The sequence below is a fragment of the Euleptes europaea genome, chromosome 14 (genome assembly GCF_029931775.1).
Source record: "Euleptes europaea isolate rEulEur1 chromosome 14, rEulEur1.hap1, whole genome shotgun sequence".
Taxonomy (NCBI): Eukaryota; Metazoa; Chordata; class Lepidosauria; order Squamata; family Sphaerodactylidae; genus Euleptes; species Euleptes europaea.
This window is the reverse complement of record NC_079325.1, coordinates 53287363-53309720: the sequence shown is the minus strand read 5'-3', so window position 1 is coordinate 53309720 and position 22358 is coordinate 53287363. Positions and strand designations below refer to the sequence as shown.

Genomic DNA, 22358 nt, shown 5'->3' with positions numbered 1-22358 from the left:
ATGTTGGGGGATTCGGCCGTGAGCGGGGTGGATGTGGAGTCGGTGTGGAGGAAAGGCTGGGGAGCCCGCTGCGAGGAGGTGAGAGCGCTTTTCTCCAGAGGAAAAGGAGAGCAGGCTGCGCTGCAGCTGTGAATCTTGATTAGCTAATAATGGAACCTCCATGTGCAGAGGCAGTCTACCTCTGGATGCCAATTGATGGGGAGGGGAGAGACATTGGGGAAAGGCTTTCATGCCTTGCCTAGCTTGTGGGTTACCAGGAGCATCTGTTGCAAACAGGATGCTTGGCTTAGATGGACTTTTGGTCAGTCCTGTAAAGCCGCTGTAACGTTTAGCGATTTATTATATTTCATACCTGCTTTTTCCGCTGGTTTGGCTGCCAAAGTAACTAACCATTCAAATGTTCCTATAAAGTGTTAAGTCAATTCAGGTCAATCTCCATTTCTTAATTGTGATAACCATCAACGGAACTTCTTTCTGCTGAGGTAGGGAAGGTGTGCAAACAATGGGGGAAAGTTGTTGCCAGCATGCAGCTTTCTGGACACATCTGCTTGGCTGGTGGTAGATCCCGTGGGACTTTTTGTCTGATTTTCTTAGGTACATTTGAATGAGTCCTTTGTTCTGCCTGTTTTCCATGACACAACTTAAACCCTGGTGCACCCAAAGCAGGGCAGGTTGAGAATGCCTTGAAAGCACGCCATGTGTGCAGACGAAAAAAACTATTCCTACACCCTTGACACTGAGAGACACAGTCCTTCAGTGTTACTCCTCTGAAGATGCCGGCCACAGCTGCTGGCGAAACGTCAGGAAAGAAAATTCCAAGACCACGGTCACACAGCCCGGATAACCTACAAGAACCAATGAACTCTGACCGTGAAAGCCTTCGACAATATTTTGAAAAAAACTATCCTTGGGGGAAGGGGAGAGAAGGAAAGGCTGGCCTTTGGTCTCATGTAAAGGTGCCTTTCATTCCTAAGAAACTGCAACCAAGCTCTTGTCCCCACAATACACATGAATATGGGACTGAACACTTCCAGATTAAAGGACTGGTTGGCCGCCCATTATGTGTTTGGGCTCCCCCCTCTCCCACACAGTCGGGTAGTTAATAAATATAAAGCACAGAACCAGGGAGTGGATGCATTTGGGGTTTTAAAGTGAGTCACAGAAACAGTTTGGACAAAGGGCATTTCTTGGGTGTTGGTTCGTTCTTAGGGGACTGTGGTGGTGCTGGAAAGGGCCATCAAATCGCAGCCAACTAACTGGAGTATTTCTTGTGTCCCATTATTTATTAATTAACTTGTGCGATCTCTAGAGATGCATCAGAGGACCACTAACTACAGGGAATGAGATTACTGGGGAAGCAGTTTTGGGCCTTTTATTCATAGGTTGTTTCCGTTAGATATGCTGCTCTCTCAATGCACAGTAATTGCAGTCAAATTCTCAAATCACTCTGCACAGTGATCCCGCCCCCATGAATAAATTCCTGGAGTATTTGGGATTACTCGGAGTAAATTTCTGCATGCGCCAGTGAACATGTGGAGCTTCTGAACCAAAGAGGGAGTGGTCAGCGATGCATGAGACCCCCCCCCCTACAAATACTGCTTTGTAATCGGCTGTAGTGGTTAAAAAAAAATGTCACCAGTCCCGCAGTAGGATTCTTTCATTTTAACTGAGCTGAGTAGCCCCCTGTTGGTTTTTTTTTTTTTTTTGAAGAGGACGTTAAATGGAGCCTGGAGAAATAAGCAGCCAAAGCTCAAGGGAAGGTATCAGGCTTCTAAATTATATGCTAGGACAATGATTTTTCTTTTGCCATGTGGATTTTAGGATATTTTATTTATTTATTTACATTATAAGCCCACTTCTGCTGGGCCGGAAACAGTGGACATTTTTGTCTTGCACAAAACTGTTAACTGGGGAAGGAACAGTTCTGTGAGCCTGTGGGCATAGTGACCCTGGACTTCCTTGGTGGTCTCCCATACTGACCAGGGCCAACCCTACTTACGGTACTGTCCGAGATCTGACAAGATTAGGCTAGCCTGGGCTATCATGGTCAGGGCGTTTAAATAGTACATTCTTTCAGTGCACCAAACATTTAATATTGATTATCTCAGTAATATTCCTTTCCTTACAACAACCCTGTTTTGTTATAAATGATAATAATGACTTGTTAACTAATGTTACACATTGGAGACAATGGCTTGTTTGATTGGCTGATGGTTTCTCGGCAGAGCTTAAATTTAAACTGGGGAATCCCACCTTATAGTTTTATTAGCTGTACTGCATCACTTTGTGTGCACATGAACATATGAAGCTGCCTTATACTGAAGCAGACTCTTGGTCCATCGAAGTCAGTATAGTCTACTCAGACCAGCAGCGGCTCTCCAGGGTCTCAGGCAGAGGTCTTTCACACCACTTACTTGCCTAGTCCCTTAAACTGGAGATGCCAGTGATTGGACCTGGGACCTTCTGCATGCCAAGCAGATGCTCTACCCCTGAGCCACGGCCCCTCCCCTAAAGTGTGTAGATTAAATGGCTTTGTGGAAATAAAATGTTTAGTATAGAACAGAGGGAATTGTTGTAGTGATTACTGTTTGCCTTTCACCAAACGCAATTGTGATTGCTTATAAAATCCAACCCGGCTTGTTTTGTTCTGTGGCTTAGCAGTACATTCTTTTGACCACCAGGTGTAGACACAGACCCTGTAATTTCCCCCTTTGCTGTATAGCTGGATGCTGCTTCAGAGCTTTCTTTTGTTGGGGACTCAAGATCTTTGGGTCCAATTCAGGCAGCTCACGTGGTTCAACTAGCGAAGCAAAGCAAGGTTTTCCAAAGAAGCTCAGGATTTGATTCTACCACCTTTGTCAGTTTGTAACTTCAGGGTGCTGTAAGTTGCAGACATCCCAGTGTGGATGTTACTATGAGCAAATTCAGTCAGTGTGAAAGCCTTAAATCTGGAAGGGGGATGATGCCCCCTGGTCCAAATGTGTGTACAAATAACTCACAAAAAACAAAAGGGGGAAGGAAAGACCCAACCTAAAACCAAAGATGGGTACCCAAAGGTTGGGTGGAAAAAGACTCAATAATTTATAGGAATATATTTCTTTTAAGGCGCTGATATCTATATTAAAAACATTAAAATATATTAAAAGAAAGCACAATGGCTTTTAATGTACAATTAACTCTTCGTCAACATTTGGCTTAGATTAGAGATTTTCTCCCTTTCCCTGTTGTTTGGGTCTCTTTTCTGTGCAGGAAGTTAATAGGGCATTAGGAACCAGGTGGCAACAAAGCATAGAGGAGTGAAAACTGGAGTGCCTCAGGGGCCAGACCTGGGCCCTGTGATGTTCAACATCTTTTTACATGATTTGGATGAAGGGATAGAGGGGATGCTCATTACATTTTCAGATGGTACTAAATTGGGAGGGGAGCAAATGCAGGATGATCTTGACAGGCTGGAAAACTGGGCTAAAACTAATAAAATGAATTCCAGCAGAGATAAATGTAAAGTTCTGCACTTAGGTAGGAAAAATCAAATGGATAATTATAGAATGGGGGAGACTTGTCTTGGCAGTACTACATGCAAAAAGGACCTAGGAGTCTTAGTAGACAATATACTGAACATGAGTCAGCAGTATCATGCACTAGCTAAAAAGGCGATTGGGTTTTTGGGCTGCATCAACAGAAGTATAGTGTCCAGATCATGTGAAGTGATGGTATCACTTTACTCTGCTCTGGTTAGACCTCACTTGGAGTATTGTGTTCAGGAAGCCATAATGGACATGGGAGGTCTGAACTAGAGAGAAAGTTACCCAGGATGGAATCTTTTCAGTTTGACTGTGCACTTCTAATATTAACTTTCCTAGAAGAGCACCCAGACTGGGTTGATATCCACGACAGAAGCTGTAACGCAGTCCTACAGCTTCCAAGATGCCGGCGTGCAGACAGACACAGGCGAAGAGAACCTCCAAGCCACGGGACTTCAGCCAGCAGCACCTGTGGATTATGCCGCTCTGCTCTCCTTCCTGCAGAATGTGGAAGAGGTGGTGATCAGGGAGCTCAACAAGAACTGGAGAAGCCACGCCTTTGATGGCTTTGAAGTGGATTGGCTAGACCAGAATGAGACGGTAAAATGCCGCTAGTGCTGGGTGGTGGTGCTGATACTGGAGGTTGCTGTCCCCTCTCTCTGTCTTGAAGCAGTTTACTATTCCATAGAAGAAAACTTTGATACACCCTGCTCCCATTCCCCTGGGGTCTCCCTCTGCCAGTGAGGACAGGACACAGAGAGGCTAAATCCCTCTCTGGCTGGGCCCCAAGCAGGATAGGATCCTTTCCCCCTCCTGGCTGCTCTTGCTTGGGAAGAACGGGATAGGCAAAGGAAAAGAGAAGTGATGTCGGAGCTCCTGTGGGATCTCTTGTTTCAGCTCCCTTTCATTTCCCTCTAAGCTTTACTTTTATATGATGGCAAAGGGCAGATGGAAAACTGAGTGTCAAACTAAGCACTGAGTTCAAATTCGTGCTCTGCTAGGAAACTTTTTGCTGACCGTGGACCTGTCACTGTCCCTCTCAGCTTTGCCCACCTCACTGGGTTATTGTGATAGATAAAATGGGGAAGGGAGAACACAACCTTGAGCTCCTTGGAGGAAAAAGAGCATCTGCTAATTTGATTGGTGAAGGGGTGCTAAAGGAGGTAGAGGCCCCACCCCAGCAGCATCACAGCTAGGACCTAAATTGTTGAAGCTGCATCCCCGGGTGTGGAAGAGCACCAGGGCATCAGGAGAAATCCCCTGGCACTAGTTCTGATGCTCAGACCAAAACGGGACCTTCAGCTGCTCCTCTAAAGTGGTGGTGATGGGGAAAGAAGATCTGATCAAGGATTATGTTCTTATAAACCACTTTAAAAGGTGATTGGACAGATTCGTGGAGAGGTCTATCAGTGGCTACTAGCTCTGGAACCTCCACATTCAGAGGCAGTCAGAATCCCAGTGCTGGGAGGCAACATCAGGGGAAGGCCTAGACCTCTATGCCCTGTTGTTGGATCTTCAGAGGTACTGGCTGGCCGCTGTGTGAGACAGGATGCTGGACTAGATGGACCGCTGGTCAGATCCAGCAGGGTTTTTCTTAGGTTCTTATTCACCACATCATGCATGTTTTGGTCCTGTCAGCTTTCAGAGTGCACATGCAGGTGTCATATTCTTCATAGTGCTATTAGCGTGTCTTTATAAGTTCTTAACAAAGGCACACTCCCATGATCCCACAGCAATTTATTTTTAGTTTCTCTTTTTAGTCTTTACAAGGAGGGCATGGCCCTACTGCTGTGGTGGTTCCTCAAGTGCTTCTCCAGGCTGTTCTGGTCCAGCCATGAGAGGGTTTATACCAGGTTCAAACATTCCAATGACCTCCTGTGAGCCTGGAATCTTCTGAGACAGCAGTGTGCTAGCCCTCTAGTGGCTCCCCGTGGGCAGAGGACCCACTTTCTGCCATCCTTGCAGTGGATGCAACCAGGGCCCCATCACATGCAAACTACTGCATGTGATGGGTCCCTGGTTGCATCTGATGCAAAGATGGCAGAAAGTGGGTTCTCTGCCCACGGGGAGCCACTGACGGACCGAGTTAGACAGACGGTTGTCTGGCTGGACTCAGAGAGAGGATGGTTCCTTGTGGCCCCTGCCTCTTCCCTTGTCTTGTCCAGCCAGCTCTGCTTATTCTGTTTCTCTGCAGTTCTTCTGCCCACAAGCCGAGTTGGCTTTAGTCAGGATGACCATCCCAGCAGCTTGCCATGCTCCTCCTGTGAGGGTTGCAGTGGCTTTCTCTCCACAGACCTGGAGACTGTTCTCAAGGGAGTAATCCCCTGAGAAGAATGGGGAATGAGCTGGTCTAGGTGATCATCTGTCATCTTGGAAATGCTGTGGTTCAGAGTTGTGCTCTTAGATCCCCTTGGTATGCTGTTTGCCATTGACTGCTCTGCCTGCAGGTTGCCATCCCAAAGGTGTCATGTCCACGAAACGTTTGAATCTAAAAGTGGGCCGGGCAGGTTTGGTAACTCTCTTTCCCAATGGTCTTGTTGACATATTCAGGGACCTTATTCGTTCATTCCTCTGACTCTGCAGCAACAGCATTGCTTTTCTTTTTGTAGGTCTCTTGCCTGCACAGTCTAACCTATCCTGAGGCTCAAGAACAGAAGCTGCAAGTCACTAGCGTTTCCTGGAATGCCACCGGGGCAGTCGTTGCATGTTCATATGGCAGGTGGGTTGACCCCAGTGAACAGGGGCTGGTGCTCAGCAGTAGAGCTCTTGCTGTGTATGTGCAGAAGTTCCCAGGTCCAATTCCTGGCATCTCCAGCTACAGGATGCCAGATAGTACGGCTGCTGAAGGCTCCTCTCTGGCTGAGGCCCTAAAGAGCGTCTACCAGTCAGAGTAGACAATGTTGAGCTAGACGGACCAAGGATCTGACTCAGCATACAGCAGCTTTATCTGTTCAGCTGTGTGAACATCCCCAAAGCATCTGCTGGGCAGCCTTCGGCCAAAACTGTACAGAGGGTGCCTTCTCTTTATTCTTAGGCTATCCTTGTAGGAATTCTGAAAGGTGAATTGGTTAAATTTAAAGCCATTTGCATATATTACCCAAACCTTAATATAGGTGCCTCGTTGAAGTAATGTAAGAATGATGAAGCAGCCAAATGGTTCAGACTAGCCTGATCTCGTCAGTGCTTAGAAGCTGAGCAGGGTCAGCCACAGTTAGTGCTTGGATGGGAGACCACCAAGGAAGATGGGGGCTGCTGTGCAGAGGAAGGCAATGGCAAACCGCCTCTTGCCTTTTAAAAGCCCGTGGTCCTGGGGTCGCCATGAGTCAGTTGCAACTTGACAGCACACAATTATTAATAGGGATAGTGAGGACTTCAAATTTTTGTCATATTGTTAGAGAGAGAGGCCAACTTTGGTATTTTGTTTTCATTTGCAATTACAGTAATGGAACCCCCTCCCCAATGGAAATAATTCAAAAAAAGAACTGATAAGCCCTTAACTGACAAGAAAGATGGTGAGGGGTCTGGAGACCAAGTCCTATGAGGAAAGGTTGAAGGAGCTGGGTATGTTTAGCCTGAAGAGGAAAAGATGATATGATAACCATCTTCGAGTACTTGAAGGGCTGTCATATAGAGGATGGTGCCGAGTTGTTTTCTGTTGCCCCAGAAGGTCGGACCAGAACCAACGGGTTGAAATTAAATCAAAAGAGTTTCCATCTAGACATTAGGAAGAATTTTCTAACAGAACAGTTCCTCAGTGAAACAGGCTTCCTTGGGAGGTGGTGAGGTCTCCTTCCCTGGAGGTTTGTAAGCAGAGGCTAGATGGCCATCTGTCAGCAATGCTGATTCTGTGATCTTAGGCAGATTATGAGAGGGAGGGCATCTTGGCCATCTTCTTGGCATGGAATGGGGGTCACTGGGGGCATAGGGGGGAGGTAGTTGTGAATTTCCTGCATTGTGCAGGGGGTTGGTCTAGATGACCCTGGTGGTCCCTTCCAACTCTATGATTCTATGATTCTAATGTCATATTTGGGAGTAAGTTCTGTTGATACCTGTGGGATTCACAACCTTTGGGACTCACTTCAAGGTGCATGGGGAGAGGGAGTACCGTTTCCGGTTATTTGGGTGGCGGTGGTGTTTTGCTTTTCTCTCCAAAGGGTTCTGCCTTTTTATTATTAGTTCTTGTACTTCTTTTATTTTGGACCAGCTGATTGGTTCCCCCCCCCCCCCGTTTTGTCTCAATATAGCTGCCATGGCAGCCTTGAGCTTTTTTTGCGAAGATATTTTTCTTAGCGTTTCTCAGTGTTTACTTGACAAGATGCTGAGAGTGCCTTAATTAACTTTGGTTTCGGGGTGCACGGGGACAAGATTGAATAAATCATTTTTTCCTCCAGGATAAGATTGCTCTTTTTAATAGTCCAGCTATAACTACCTGTCTGTGTGCCTCCTGAACTGAGGCAGGCAAGGAAGGAAAACGGTCAAGTCTAGACTGTTTATAGAAGCAAGGCTCCCTTCTGATGGTCCCCTTCAGCTGACCCAAAGGCTGTCCAATCTAGTTGGACATACAGCTGTAGGCAACCAGTTTGACCCCCCTCTTTTCTTCCAGAATGGAAGACGGGGACTGGAGCACAGAGAAATCGTACGTCTGCACCTGGAACCTGGATCGCAGAGGGCTGAACCCCAATCGGCCTGACCTCGTGGTGGAAATCCCCAGTTCTGTGATGTGTCTGGCCTTCCATCCACAGCAGCCTTCGCTGGTAGCTGGTAACTGATCCTCTTTTTTTCTTCTTCATGCTTCCCCATCTTGTTGCCTGGAACTGGGTTTGCTCCTTTTCTCTGGTGCATCCCCTCCTTTACTGCTACAGCAGGAACCAGCATTTTGCAGCAGGAGGCATTTGAGGGGGTGGCCTATGATGGTGAAGAGGGAGAGAATTCTTGGGGTGTTGAGGAAGTAACACACACACACACACACACTTTTATTCCTAGTCCCGAGGGTTGGCAATTTGTCATTTCTTATTTAAAAAAAAAAAGGCTGAGCTACTGTGTGTTGTCCTGTAAGATGAATGTTCAGCTGAGGGGCATATGGGTTCTGAGAGTTTGCAGCAGTGAGCTGGAGTGATGCGCTGGACAAAATATTGCGGTTGAACCCCTACTCGGCTGTGGTGGGCAGCCTTAGGAAGGGAACTTTCATTGTACTTCCTTGCAGAGGGATGTTTCAGAGATATCAGACCTGCAAGGTAAAGAATAGCCAATGGTCTGCGCACTGTATGAAGTGTTAACATTCCACAGTATTAACATTCCACAGACTGAGACATTTGCATTGCTCAACGGGTGCCTTTTGTCCCTTTCAGGAGGCCTTTTCAGTGGAGAGGTCCTGGTGTGGGACACCAGCAGGCTAGAAGACCCCTTGGTCTGGAGAACGGGCATGACCGACGACACTCACACTGATCCCGTTTATCAGGTGCAGGGGAAAGCAAGGCTGGTGCTTTGGGGGAGCGAAGGGTTTCAGAGGCTGTGGCCTGATCTCGTCTCGTTCTTGATCACGCAGACACTCATGGGAAAGGATGGACTTTGTCAGAGGATGGCTAATATTTTTTTCGGGGGAGGCAGTGTGGTGTAGTGGTTAAGAGCAGTGGACTCTAATCTGGAGAACCAGGTTTGATTCCCCCCTCCTCCACATGAGGCCTACTGGGTGACCTTGGCCTAGTCACAGTTCTCTCCAAATTCTCTCAGCCCACCGACTTCACAAGATGTCTGTTGTGGGAGAGAGGAAGGAAAGGAGATTGTAGTTCGGTATGAGACTCCTCAAAGATAAGAGAAAATCGGGGTATAAAAACCTACTCTTCTTCTTCTACCATGCCCTGCTGAAAGCTGCCTCTGTGTAGCACACTCCCTTAAATTGTGGCTACATGTAGGGCTGTACACATGGGCCCACAAAAGGGCATGGCTCCTTTCTTAACTTGAATGCAGCAGTAATCCTGAGATTTTGATTCCATTTGTATCCTATTTGAAATGAATGTGTGGAAGGCAAGATTGTTCTAAAAGCTTAGAGAAGGCCTGCCTAGTGGATATTGGGTTTGATTATACAAGCTAACAATTCTTTTGCCCAGAGCAGCATATTCTATGATTGCACCGGGTGCCAACTTCAGCCTCCTGAGATTTTTCTGCTTTTTGTTTTTTTATGAAAAAGTTTTTCTAGCCCTCATGGCTTCAAAAATAAGTTTGAAAAGCAGCATCTCTGAAGTTGAGTCATGCCTTTGTCTAGCTCCCCTCCCTGCCGATGACAAGAGTAAAAATGAACTGTGAAATGAATACCTTAGGAGTTAATGCAACCGTCACTTTTTTCCCCCCTGGTAGGATTTGTGTTACCTTGGTATAGAACACATGTATGGTTTTGCCTGCTATCAGGGGTGGCTCATTTTCTGGTCCATGTTTCTGCTGAGGGATGGGGACCGTGCCCTTCCCACCTCTACCCTTGGCCTGGGAAGGTCCTACCTCTGGAGTTGGGTGGGCAAGGTGACCGAGCCCTTTCTTCAGAGGCGGGACTTCTCACTGGGGTCTTGCTTGCTCAGTGCACCGGGAGCTTCAGCCAGGCTTGGTTGTTGACGTCTCATTTTGCTTTCATTGTCAGGTTGGCTGGATACAGCATGTTAAGCACGGCTACCCCTTCCACATTCTGAGCGTGTCCACAGATGGGAAGATCTTGGTGTGGCAGGAGGAGAGAGACGGTCTGCTCAAGATCACTGACGGCTTTGCCTTGGTGTCGCAGCAAATCCCCAGGAGCATCAAACTGAAGAAGGTGAGAGCTGCAGGGATTGCAACATGAAGGCCTGGCCAAACGGGCAACTAGTCTGAAAGGCCTCGGGGGTTCCTGCCTTTTGGAGAAGAGCAGCAGCATTCTCGCTCTGAGGGAAGGGCATCTTTCCCCCCCCAAGATACTTTATTAATTTTTTAACAAGAAAAAAAACCACATACATACATTTACAATCACACAGATTCTGTTCCTTCAGGGAATAGATTTCTTCTTACATCTAATACCTCTTATAAGATTATTTCAGTGTTATAAAATATAATAAATCCTGTATCTATATAACCTAAACATTATCTATATTATCGCTATTTATGAAATTTTAATCTGTTCTTTCCATTTAACATATTCAAAATAACATTGCCATTTCTTCCGTGTTTCTCCCATCGGCTTTTCTTTCATCATGTTGGTTAATCTGGCCATCACCGCAAATTCTTCCATTTTCTGTTGCCAATTTTCCAAATCAAGAATGTCCTCTTGTTTCCAAAGAGCTGTCAATACTAATCTGGCCGCCGTTGTCAAGTATCCAAATAGTTCTTTATAGTTACTTTGCAGATTCTCTGGTTCCATCCCTAACAACATAGTTTCTGGACTCAAAGGAAATTTGATTTTGAGTATTTTCTGCATTTCTTGATGTATTTGTATCCAAAACTTCTTGACCTTTTTGCAGGACCACCACATATGAAAATAAGTTCCATCTGTATCTTTACATTTCCAGCAACGGCCATCAGAAGATTCATCCATCTCTTTAATGTCCATTGAAGTAATATACCATCTAAAGAACTGCTTGTACCAGTTCTCGCGTAGATTGTTGCTGGCTGTAAATTTAATTGACTTAGTCCACAGTCTTTCCCACTGTTGCATAGTAATCTCCTTTTTAAAGTTTTCCATCCATTTTATCATGCATGACTTGACTTGCTCTTGCTCGGTTTCATATTTAAGTAGTAGTTTATATATCTTCCCCAAAATGTGGTCAGATACTTTGCTAATTAAATTTTCAGACTTAGTATTCTTCTTTATAGTCCCCTGTTGGTAGCAGTCTTGTCGTATTTTCATAATCATCTGATTATATATCAGCCATCCAATTTTCCTTGTCTTCTTTATCTCATTCCAAGATTTTATTTCTCCTTGATCATTCAGCATGTCTTGATACGTTATATAGTCTATGTCTTTTTTCTCACCCTTACTTAAATAAGTATCAGTTGGAGACATTATCCACAGAGGTGAGGGGCTCAATCTACTTTTATTTCTGACCCAAATCTTCATCAGTCCATCCTTGATAATATGTTTCGAAAGATCTCTGAATTCTTTGGCTTCCAAAGGTAATAATGAAATCCACTGTTCCACAGTCCTTTTTTAATCTTCAGGCTTTTTTGCTCGGGGTTCTTTATCCAGTCCACTATCCATGATAGTCCTGCCGCTTGATAATGTAATTTGATGTTTGGCAATGCTAATCCACCTCTCTTCTTCTCATCTTGCATGATTTTGAAGTTAATTCTTGGTTTTTTCCCAGCCCACACAAATTTGTTAAGTTGTCTTTTCCAATCCATCTGTCAGACTTCAGTACCTCGTTGCATCTCAGTAATAGTAAACTTCACTCCAGACGTTGCAGAGAGTTTTTAAAGTTTTATTAAGAAAGCAAACAGGTCAGTAGGTCTATACAAACTTAAGGTCAGAATACCGATGGGGAAAATACAGGCTATCTTTTTAGGGGATACACACTAGAATAGATCACACATAATCTTTGAAATGCAAAACATCAGGGTTCTTTGAAGCTTCTAGAGGTGCCAGGTTTCTGGCAGAATTGACACCTTGAGAACAGATAGTTGATTTACAATAGGAAGGCTTTGAAGTGGAAGCATTAGTGCCTCCGGCCATCGCCCCTTCCTCCCAAACTGAAGAAACCTTCCCATGAGACCGGGAGGGGGGGGGAAGAATGAGGAGCTTGCTTATCTGGGGTCCGAATGGGTGCCCTTGCTGACACCGTCAACGTCTTAGCTTCTATTTGAATTGGAAGCATTTGAAAAAGGAAAGTTAATCTTGGTAACAAGTTCATCTTAATTACTGCTATTCTTCCCATCCTAGACAAGTTTAGTTTTGTCCATCTCTCCAAATCTTTCTGTATCACCAACCACGTCTTTTGGTAGTTGTCCTTAAACAGTGTTTGGCTTTTTTCCAGTAAGATAAATTCCCAGGTATCTAATGGGCTCTTCTGACATCTTACACCCCGTCAACAGATGAATATTTTGTTTTTCATAGTTATCAACATTTTCTAGTATAATCTTCGTTTCGTTTTTATTTATTTTATATCCCAACAGTCGACCATAATTTTCTATTTCCTCCATAAGATGCTCTATCAATTCTGCTGGATTCTCCGTTAATACCACATCATCTACATAACATTTCAATTTATATTATTCTCCTGAAACTTTCAGCCCACCAATTTTTTTATCTTGCCTTATTCTGGTAGCTAAAACTTCCAGTGCCAAGTTGAATAAAAGCGGTGAGAGTGGGTAACCTTGTCTGTTTCCTTTATTAATTTCAAATTTTTCTGATAGTGTCCCACTGATAACTAATCTTGCAGATTGTCTCTGATATATGCTCTGAATCCATTTAAATTACTTGTTACCTCAGTTCAGGTTTTGGATCGTCTTTAATAAGAAGTCCAATTGAATATTATCAAAAGCTTTTTCAGCATCCAAAAAAATAAAAGCTGCTTTACTTTTCTTCTGTTTTATATGTTCTATGGCATTGATTACAAAACGTACATTGTCCCGCATAAGTCTTTTCGGAATAAAACCTGTTTGGTCAGGATGTATTACTTGTCCGATTTTCTTTTTTAATCTGTCAGCCAAAATAGAAACAAAAATTTTGTAATCCACATTTAACAGAGAAATCGGTCTGTATGAAGCTGGAATTTGAAGGTCATTTCCTTCCTTATGAATTAAAGTGATATGCGCTTCTTGCCACGTTTCTGGGCATCTGCTGCTTTCTGGAATGTCATTCATCAATTTTTGCAGGTGCATAGCTAATTCTTCCTCAAAGCATCTATAGTATCTTGCTGTTAGGCCATCTGGTCCAGGCGCTTTGTCTGTTTTCTGTTTAGCAATAGCAGTAGTTATCTCTTGCATAGTGATATTCTAGTCCCACCATTGGTCATCTTTTTCAAATACATTTAGCTTGGAATCCTTGATATATCTATCTACCTCCTCTTCTTGAGTGTGTCGATTTTTATGAGTTTTGTATAGGTTTTCAAAGTATTTTACAAATTGATCTTTTATATCTCTTTCCTTATAGCTGACTTTATGCATTATCTTGACTCCTGTTATTGTCTTCTTATCCATTTGTCTCCTGAGATAATATGCTAAGTATTTACCAGGTTTATTCGCGTATTCAGAAAACTTTTGTTTTGCAAATAAAATTTTCTTTTGTATCTCTTCTGTATCAATCAAATCAATTTCTGCTTTTTTCCTCTTGATCTCTTTCAGGATACTCCTTTTTCCTAATTTAACATGCTGCTCTAACTTCTGAAGTTCTTCTGTAAGTTGTTGTCTCTGCTGTCTTTTTTGTTTTTTAAGTTTAGAGTTAATGGCAATCAGTCTTCCTCTCATAAAAGCTTTACTTGTATCCCATACTGTTGCAAGTGGAATCTCAGGTGATAGATTTAGCTCAAAAATTCTTTCAATTCTTTTTTACACTGAAGTATAAATTCTTTTACACTGAAGTATAACTTCTTTTTTCTGTAAAAGGTTATGAACGGTGTCATAGATCCTAAAATTGACAGGTCTAAGAATCACAGGTCAACAGTCACTACATACTCACAACTACTCAATTGGTTCGCTCCCTTTCCACCTGAGCTAGCGAAGGCAAAGGACAGGGAGGGTAAATGTGTCCAGACCACAGTTTACTAGTCACTCGTGGTGGAAATGGGAGCTCAGGAGAAAAATAGTGTCTTTGCGAAGGAGGAATGACCTGTACTTGCAGGAGTCCCCTGCTCTGCGTGTCTTACTCCACAGTTGGCAAATGTCCAATCCAGAGTGTGGCCTGGATCCAGTGGAGGATTTTCACCAATGGAAAGGAGGAGCAGTTTTCGCCAGTGCCCCCTCATGCTATTCATAGGGCTGCAGCAGAGGGCGAAGGCAAGAAGGTTGCCCTCTGCTGACGGAGATTGCTTATCAGCAGAACATTTTGGTTGGCTCCAGCCTGCACCCTGGTAATACTGTGAAAGGTGAATGAATTACCCTTTCCAGAAGATGAATGAATTACTCTTGTGCTTTTTTAGTAAAGCTTGTTAAAAGGTGCTGGTTTTGCCTCGGCCTCTGAGCCTCATGTCTTCCTTTCTGATCCCAGCATTCCCGAGGAGACATGGCGGTGGGCGTGACCTCCCTCTCCTTCTCACACTTCGAGCCCAGCATCTTTGTGACGGGCACGGAAGGTGGCTATTTGCTGAAGTGCTCCATTGCTGTTGAGACGGTTGCCGCCCTCCAGAGAGGCAGCTCTTTCCCGCTGAAGGCCCCAGCCCAGTTTGTCTTCTCCCCCCACGGAGGACCAGTTTATTCTGTGAGCTGCTCACCTTTCCACAGGCAAGTAGACTGGCACCCCTTGGCTTGACTTGAGTCAGTGGAGTGTTAGGTGACGAGCCAACCAAGAACTGTAGCAAGCTGGCAAGTAGTTGAACCATTTATCAAGGGGATCCATGAATTTGCACCTCTGCTTAGTATTTGAAAGGCTGTCACTTACAGGAGGGCAGCAGAGAATAGCCGTCAGAATTTATTTATTTTTTTTTGCCATCAAGTCACTGGTGGGGTTTTCAAAAGAAGAGACCTTCAGAGGTGGTTTGCCATTGCCTGCCTCACTGTCATGACCCTGTATTCCTTGGTGGTCTCCCATACAAATACTAGCCAGGGCCAACCCTGCTTAGCTTCTGCGATCTGACAAGATCAGGCTAGCCTGGGGCTACCCAGGGCAGGGCAGGACTCATCATAATGGGTATAACTTACGGGCGGACAGGTACCAACTGGACATTAGGATTTTTTTTTTACAGTAAGAGTAGTTCAGCAGTGGAATCAGCTGCCTAGGGAGGTGGTGTGTTCCCCCCTCACTGGCAGTCTTCAAGCAGCGGATGGACAAACATTTGTCATGGGAATGCTTTAGGCTGATGATGCATTGAGCAGGGGAGTTGGACAAGATGGCCTTTATGGCCTCTTCCAACTCTATGATTCGAAGTTCTGGCTGTATGTCTGCAAAAGGTTTTGGTTCAGAGATGTGGTTTTAGAACTCTTAAATGGACAAGAAGGGAATTCATTGCCTTATTTAGACAAGGCAGCAGCCACTTAGGAAATTTCTCTTTGAACGTCCTTGTTGATTAAGAGTAGAACAGGATGCCGGTTACTTTTGCCTGTTTCCAATCTTCTTCAGCCACCCAAAGGACATATATTCCAATAATCCACAATAATCCAATTGTCTGGGTATATTCCAGCAGTCAAAGTGTCTGGGGGTATTCCCAAATAACACTTTACTGTTGAAGTAAATATAGCTATTAATATACACACTTTTTAAAAAAAACATATAGCTTATATAAGAAATTATATTTACATCATATAATACAATTTCTGACACAGCAACTTGTGAGGTATGGACCTGACAAGTCTTTCTTGTTCTTCAGTCAAATTATTATTAAGCAACTCATACTTAAATACATAGAAGTGAAGAAGTATTTGATTGTAAGTACAGCCTTACTAATTGTCCCTTTCTGGATACCATCGTCAATGTAGATAGCCTGGGCAGATTATGGGTTGCTCCATACAGAAAACCAACTGACAAGGGGGCATTCTTACATTATAAATCACATCACCCTTTATTTCTGAAGAATAACTTACCTTTTGGGCAATTCTTAAGATTAAAAAGGAACGCTACTAATCTAAATGATTTTGAACAAGGGGCCTTGGATCTTAGCCAGACGTTAACAAGGAGAGGCTTTCCACAACATGTAATTGACCAAGCCTATAAATGGGCTAAAAAAGTGGATCGATCCTCTTTCTTTATACCAAAAAAATGTCCCGTACACAGGTTGACAGCCTAGCTAAGTTTCACACCTTTAGCCAGTCAAATCAAACGGATAATCTTTAAACACTGGCATCTGGTGCAAAAAATAGCAGGATGTTCAGAGCCACCTCTTATAGGCTTTAAACGTACGGCCTCTTTAAGAGACTCTCTTATACATGCGGATTTCCAAACAACCCCACCTATAATGGGAGCGGTCGGCCATCACAGATGTGGAGCATGCGCATTTTGCAGATATTCCCTCCCTGTAAAAAGCTTCACACGAGAAGATACTGGTTTTTGTTATAATTTATGGCAATTTACCAATTGCAATTCATCAAATGTTATTTATTTAATTATTTGCCCGTGCCGTTTAATTTATGTGGGGAAAACGACACGCCCACTTAAATTAAGAAGCGGAGAACATAAGTCAAGGATAAAAAAATAACGTGATGGACGCGCCGATCGTTGTACATTGGATAAAAAAATAAGCATTCTGAAGATGATATAAAATTCTTTGCCGTTTGGCAAATCATCCCCAAAAAATACCAAAAAACTGATTTTGATAAGATCTTGTGTCAGCAAGAAGCCCGATTCATGCAACGTTTGGATTGCATTGCACCTAAAGGGTTAAATTTGTGTAATGACTTCTCTGCTTTTCTGTGAGATAATTCTGTGCACCTGGAATACGTCTTCACTTCTATGTATTTAAGTATGAGTTGCTTAATAATAATTTGACTGAAGAACAAGAAAGACTCTTGTCAGGTCCATACCTCACAAGTTGCTGTGTCAGAAATTGTATTATATGATGTAAGTATAATTTCTTATATAAGCTATATGTTTTTTTTTTTTTAAGTGTGTATATTAATAGCTGTATTTACTTCAACAGTAAAGTGTTATTTGGGAATACCCCCAGACACTTTGACTGCTGGAATATACCCAGACAATTGGATTATTGTGGATTGTTGGAATATATGTCCTTTGGGTGGCTGAAGAAGACTGGAAACAGGCAAAAGTAACCTGCATCCTGTTCTACCCTTAATCAACAAGGACGTTCAAAGAGAAATTATCTCTACACCAAAGAAGACAACAAGGCAACTAATTAAGGATTTTGCTGTTGAAAAGTTATTCTTTATTTAAGTTATTGTATAAGAGAAGAACTTAGGCACTCTGTTGCATCTTAATTTTATTTTCCAAAAGGCATTACAACTATTATATTATGAATCAATAATGTGTAATATTAATGCTATATGAGTTATAATATATGAAGTAAATATATTATAATATAGTTCTTATCAACTATAACAAGCCTACAACTGTGTTATTTGAATACTACCTAAATTTTACAGTTGAAATTACTCTTTGTGAATACTTAGGAAATTTCAGCTGTCCATTTCTTTGCAGAGATAAATTGTCTCCTGACTCAGTGTTTGCTTTTCTAGGAATCTGTTTTTGAGTGGAGGGACGGATGGCCACATCCATTTGCATTCCATGTTGCAAGCTCAACCACTTATTTCGCTTCAGTTATCAAAGAAATATGTTTTCAGTGTGAGGTGGTCTCCGGTACGCCCCTTGGTTTTTGCAGCGGCTACTGGTGAAGGTAAGTGTGCAGTAGCTTTTAAAAAGGATTTGTGCAAGGAGAAAACTTACGTTGAAGGCTGTATTAACAGACAGGAGAATGTTAAAATTAGACTCAAGCAAAGAATGGTCAAAATATCTCAAGCAGCGATTTAAAAAGTTGATTCTAAAAGAAATTGTGTGTTCTAATTTGGAGCAACAACTAAAACGGAAAGATAGCACTAAAGTGGAAGGCGTCATAAACAGGATGGCGTAGAGGATGAATGTTTTTTGTTCGTGCTGTCAAGTGACAGCTGACTTATGCCGACCCCCGCTGGGGTTTTCAAGGCAAGAGATGTTCAGAGGTGGTTTGCCATTGCCTGCCTCCACTTTCTCGGAGGTTGCCCATCCAAATACTAACCAGGACCAACCCTGCTTACTTCTGTAATCCAACAAGATCAGGCTAGCCTGGGCTATCCAGGTCAGGGCTGAAGAATGTATTAATGGGAGGGGGGGAACCTTGACATTAACTGCTACCTGGTGTATTTGCATGAGGCATTGGACACAAAGAAAAATCATAGAATCATAGAGCTGGAAGGGAACATCAGGGTCATCTAGTCCAACCCCCTGCACAATGCAGGAAGTTCACAACTACCTCCCCCCACACCACTAGTGACCCCTACTCCCTGCCCAGAGGATGGCCAAGATGCCCTCCCTCTCATGATCTGCCTAAGGTCATAGAATCAGCATTGCTGACAGATGGCCATCTAGCCTCTGCTTAAAAACCTCCAGGGAAGGAGAGATTACCACCTCCCAAGGAAGCCTGTTCCACTGAGGAACCGCTGTAACTGTTAGAAAATTCTTCCTAATGACTAGACGGAAACTCTTTTGATTTAATTTCAACTTGTTGGTTCTAGTCCGACCTTCTGGGGCAACAGAAAACAACTCAGCACAATCCTCTATATGAGAGCTCTTCAAGTACTTGAAGATGGTTATCATATCACCTCTCAGTCTTCTCCTCTTCAGGCTAAACATACCCAGCTCCTTCAACCTTTCCTCATAGGACATTGTCTCCAGACCCCTCACCACCTTTGTTGCCCTCCTCTGGACACGTTCCAGCTTGTCTACATCCTTCTTAATTTGCAGTGCCCAAAACTGAACTCAGTACTCTAGGTGAGGTCTAACCAGAGCAGAGTAAAGTGATACCATCACTTTGTGTGATCTGGACACTATACTTCTGTTGATGCAGCCCAAGATCACACTTGCCTTTTTAGCTACCGTCCATATCACACTGCTGATTCATGTTCAGTGTTTGGTCTACTAAGACCCCAAGATCCTTTTCACACACACTACTATTAAGACAAGTCTCCCCCATCCTATAATTATGCATTTGATTTTTCCTACCTAAATTCAGAACTTTACATTTGTCTTTGTTGAAGTGATTTTATTAGTTCTAGCCCACTTCTCCAGCCTGTCAAGATCATCCTGCATCTTGGCTCTGTCTTCTACCGTATTTGCTACCCCTCCCAATTTAGTATCATCTGCAAATTTAATAAGCATCCCCTCTATTCCTTCATCCACATCATTTATAAAGATGTTGAACAACACAGGGCCCAGCACAGATCCCTGAGGAACTCCACTAGTCACTTCTCTCCATGTGGATGAGGAACCATTAAGTTGCACTCTTTGGGTACAATCTGTCAACCAGTTGCAAGTCCACCTAACAATAATAGGATCTAACCCACATTTTCCCAATTTGTCAACTAGAATACTATGTGGAACCTTATCAAAAGCCTTACTGAAATCTAGATAAACTCTGTCTACAGCATTCCCCTGATCCAGCAAGGTAGTAACTTTCTCAGAAAAGGAGATAAGATTAGTCTGACATGACTTATTCTTGAGAAACCCGTGCTGGCTCTTAGTGATCAGATCCATCCTTTCTAAATGCTCAAGGACTGACTGTTTGATGATTTGTTTGAAAACTTTTCCTGGTATAGAAGTCAAGCTGATGGTTTGGTAGTTACCTGGATCCTCCTTTTTCCCCTTCTTGAATATGGGGACATTTGCCCACCTCCAATCTTCTGGCACCTCACCTGTTTGCCAAGACTTTTCAAAAATAATGGACAGAGGTTCCGAAATTACATCTGCAAGTTCTTTGAGTACCCTTGGGTGCAATTCTTCTGGCATAGAGGATTTTGTTTCATTTAAAGAAACCAGGTGTTTGTGCACTACCCCAATGCCAATTCTAGGCTGCAAATCCCTTCCCTCATCACATGTTCTGTTTATGCCATGTTGAGCACCACTTCCCTCACGAGAAAAGACTGAGGAAAAGTAGGAATTGAGGAGTTCTGCCCTCTCTTCATCTCCTGTTACAATTTCACTTTCCGGTCCATGCAATGGGCTTATCTTTTCCTATGTACAGAGTAAGAGTAAGAACAAGGACAAGAACCCTTTTTGGTTGTGTTTAGCATCCCTCGCTAGCCTAATCTCATACTGAGCTTTAGCTTTCCTAACTCCCTACAAGCACTAGTTATTTGTTTATATTCCTCTTTGGTTATAAGGCCCTCCTTCCACTTCCTAAATGAGTCTTTTTTATTTCTCAACTCTTTAAAAAGCTGTTTATGGAACCACCCTGGCCTCTTAAGCTCCTCCCATTTTTCCTTCTCAAAGGAATGGTTTGTGATTGCGCCTTCAGTATTTCATTTTTAAGAAACTCCCACCCTTCTTGAACTCTCTTCTCCTTAAGGATTTCTCTTAAGTATTCTGTTCGAAACTGACAATTCTGTGACTGGCAAGCGGCATAGCTTGATCTCTGGTGTATTTTGCACAAAACACAACATTTTGAATTTGAACATTTGAACAATGACCAGCTAGTAGTGAGAGTTGAGGCGGCTGAAAACCCTGAAGTAAGCCTGTGGCCACATTCCCGGTGACGCCCTGGGCCTTGCTGTCTAGATGCTTATGTGTGACTGGTGTCATTGAGACATAAGGCATACCAAGTGTCACTTGGATTGCATCCAGAGGCAACAGCTGTGGATCAGAACCAGGGACTATTTTAAACTCTTATCACCTGACTCTTACATTTCCCACTCTCATTGTCTGTTGAGACTCTCAGGATTTTGTGCCACAATTAATTTTGTACTGTAATTATTAAGAATGCACATTACTAAAAGTGTACCTGAGCAAAATAGTTGTTGCTTTTCATGCTACTAGCTGGCATAACGTGTTAATTTTCTTTGCTCTGAAGGGGAAGTGCAGCTGTTCGACTTTGGGAAAAGCTCTCAGAAGCCATCCATTTCTATTCAGCAGACCTCTGACCAGACCCCCGTCTACTGTTTAGAGTTCAATAGCAGACAAACCCAGCTTCTCGCTGCGGGTGATGGCAGTGGGATGGTGAAAATATGGCAGTTGAGTTCAGATTTTACAGAAGAGGGACCACGAGAATTGAACCACCTTGACCAGTTAGCAAATGAGATCACAGATTAACAGGTACACTAATAAAAGTCTGTGTATTTTATCAGCCCTTAAGCATTGGTGTAAGGCAGGGGTGGGGAACCTTTTTCCTGCCAAGGGCCATTTGCACACTTATAACTTCGTTCGGGGGCCATATCAGGTATAGATAGGGGGAGGGGGGGAGAGGCTAGGGTTGCCAGGTCTCCAGCCACCACCGGGAAGTTTAATATTTAAAAGAAAACCTTGTGCTTAAATAATTGGGATTAAGCAACAAAGTAAGCACTGATGGCACACAGTCTGATCATATTGAAACAAATCACCATGTATTCTAAGCCAAATGTTACATAATATATACACAATATGCTTAAGCTAAATAAAAAGTCTCAGTTGAACAAAATAAACGCTGGGCGAACTTGCTTCAGTGAGTGAAATCCAAGCCGGGAAAAGAATCATCCTGGTGAGCAGTCGTCCAGCCGAAGAACGCACACTCCCAGCACTGACGAAGCGGGTATACAAAAGACCCGGAAAAAGGGTTCCAGAGCCTGAAGTGCAGTCGGGAGAATTGCAGGCGAGTGGAGCCTAGAAAACCTGACGGTTTTGGGCGAAGTAAGCCTGCTGGACCAGCAGTACGTGGACCAAGCCAAACTGCTTATGTGGCTTCACAGGCAGGAAAAAAACCTGCTCATCCCGAGATAAGTATATAACTTGTGATTCAGTCGGATAGCGAAGGAAAGAAAGAAAGAAGGGAAGGAAGTAAAGGAGAGGGAGGGAGGGAGGGAGGCTTCCCCCCCCACACACACCCGCACTGGGATCTCTATCTATCTCACACACGCACACACTCACTGGGCTGCACAGCAGCCCAGGGATCTCTCGTGCAAACACACATGCACTCACCGGGCTGCACAATGGCCCGGGGATTTCTCTCTCTCTCTCTCGCACACACACACGCACTCACCTGGCTTCACAACGGCCCAGGGAGC

At 43.6% G+C, this 22358-nt stretch overlaps 1 protein-coding gene across 1 annotated transcript; it reads left to right on the top strand.

The window, feature by feature from the left end:
• DYNC2I2 (dynein 2 intermediate chain 2) lies at positions 1-21433 on the top strand. The gene is made up of 9 exons (XM_056860588.1): positions 1-78; positions 3861-4121; positions 6131-6240; positions 8125-8282; positions 8870-8979; positions 10150-10317; positions 14677-14909; positions 17811-17968; positions 21173-21433. Exons 1-9 carry the CDS (start codon positions 1-3, stop codon positions 21409-21411), a joined length of 1515 nt encoding a protein of 504 aa, XP_056716566.1. The 3' UTR covers positions 21412-21433.
• The last annotated feature ends 925 nt before the right edge of the window (positions 21434-22358 follow it).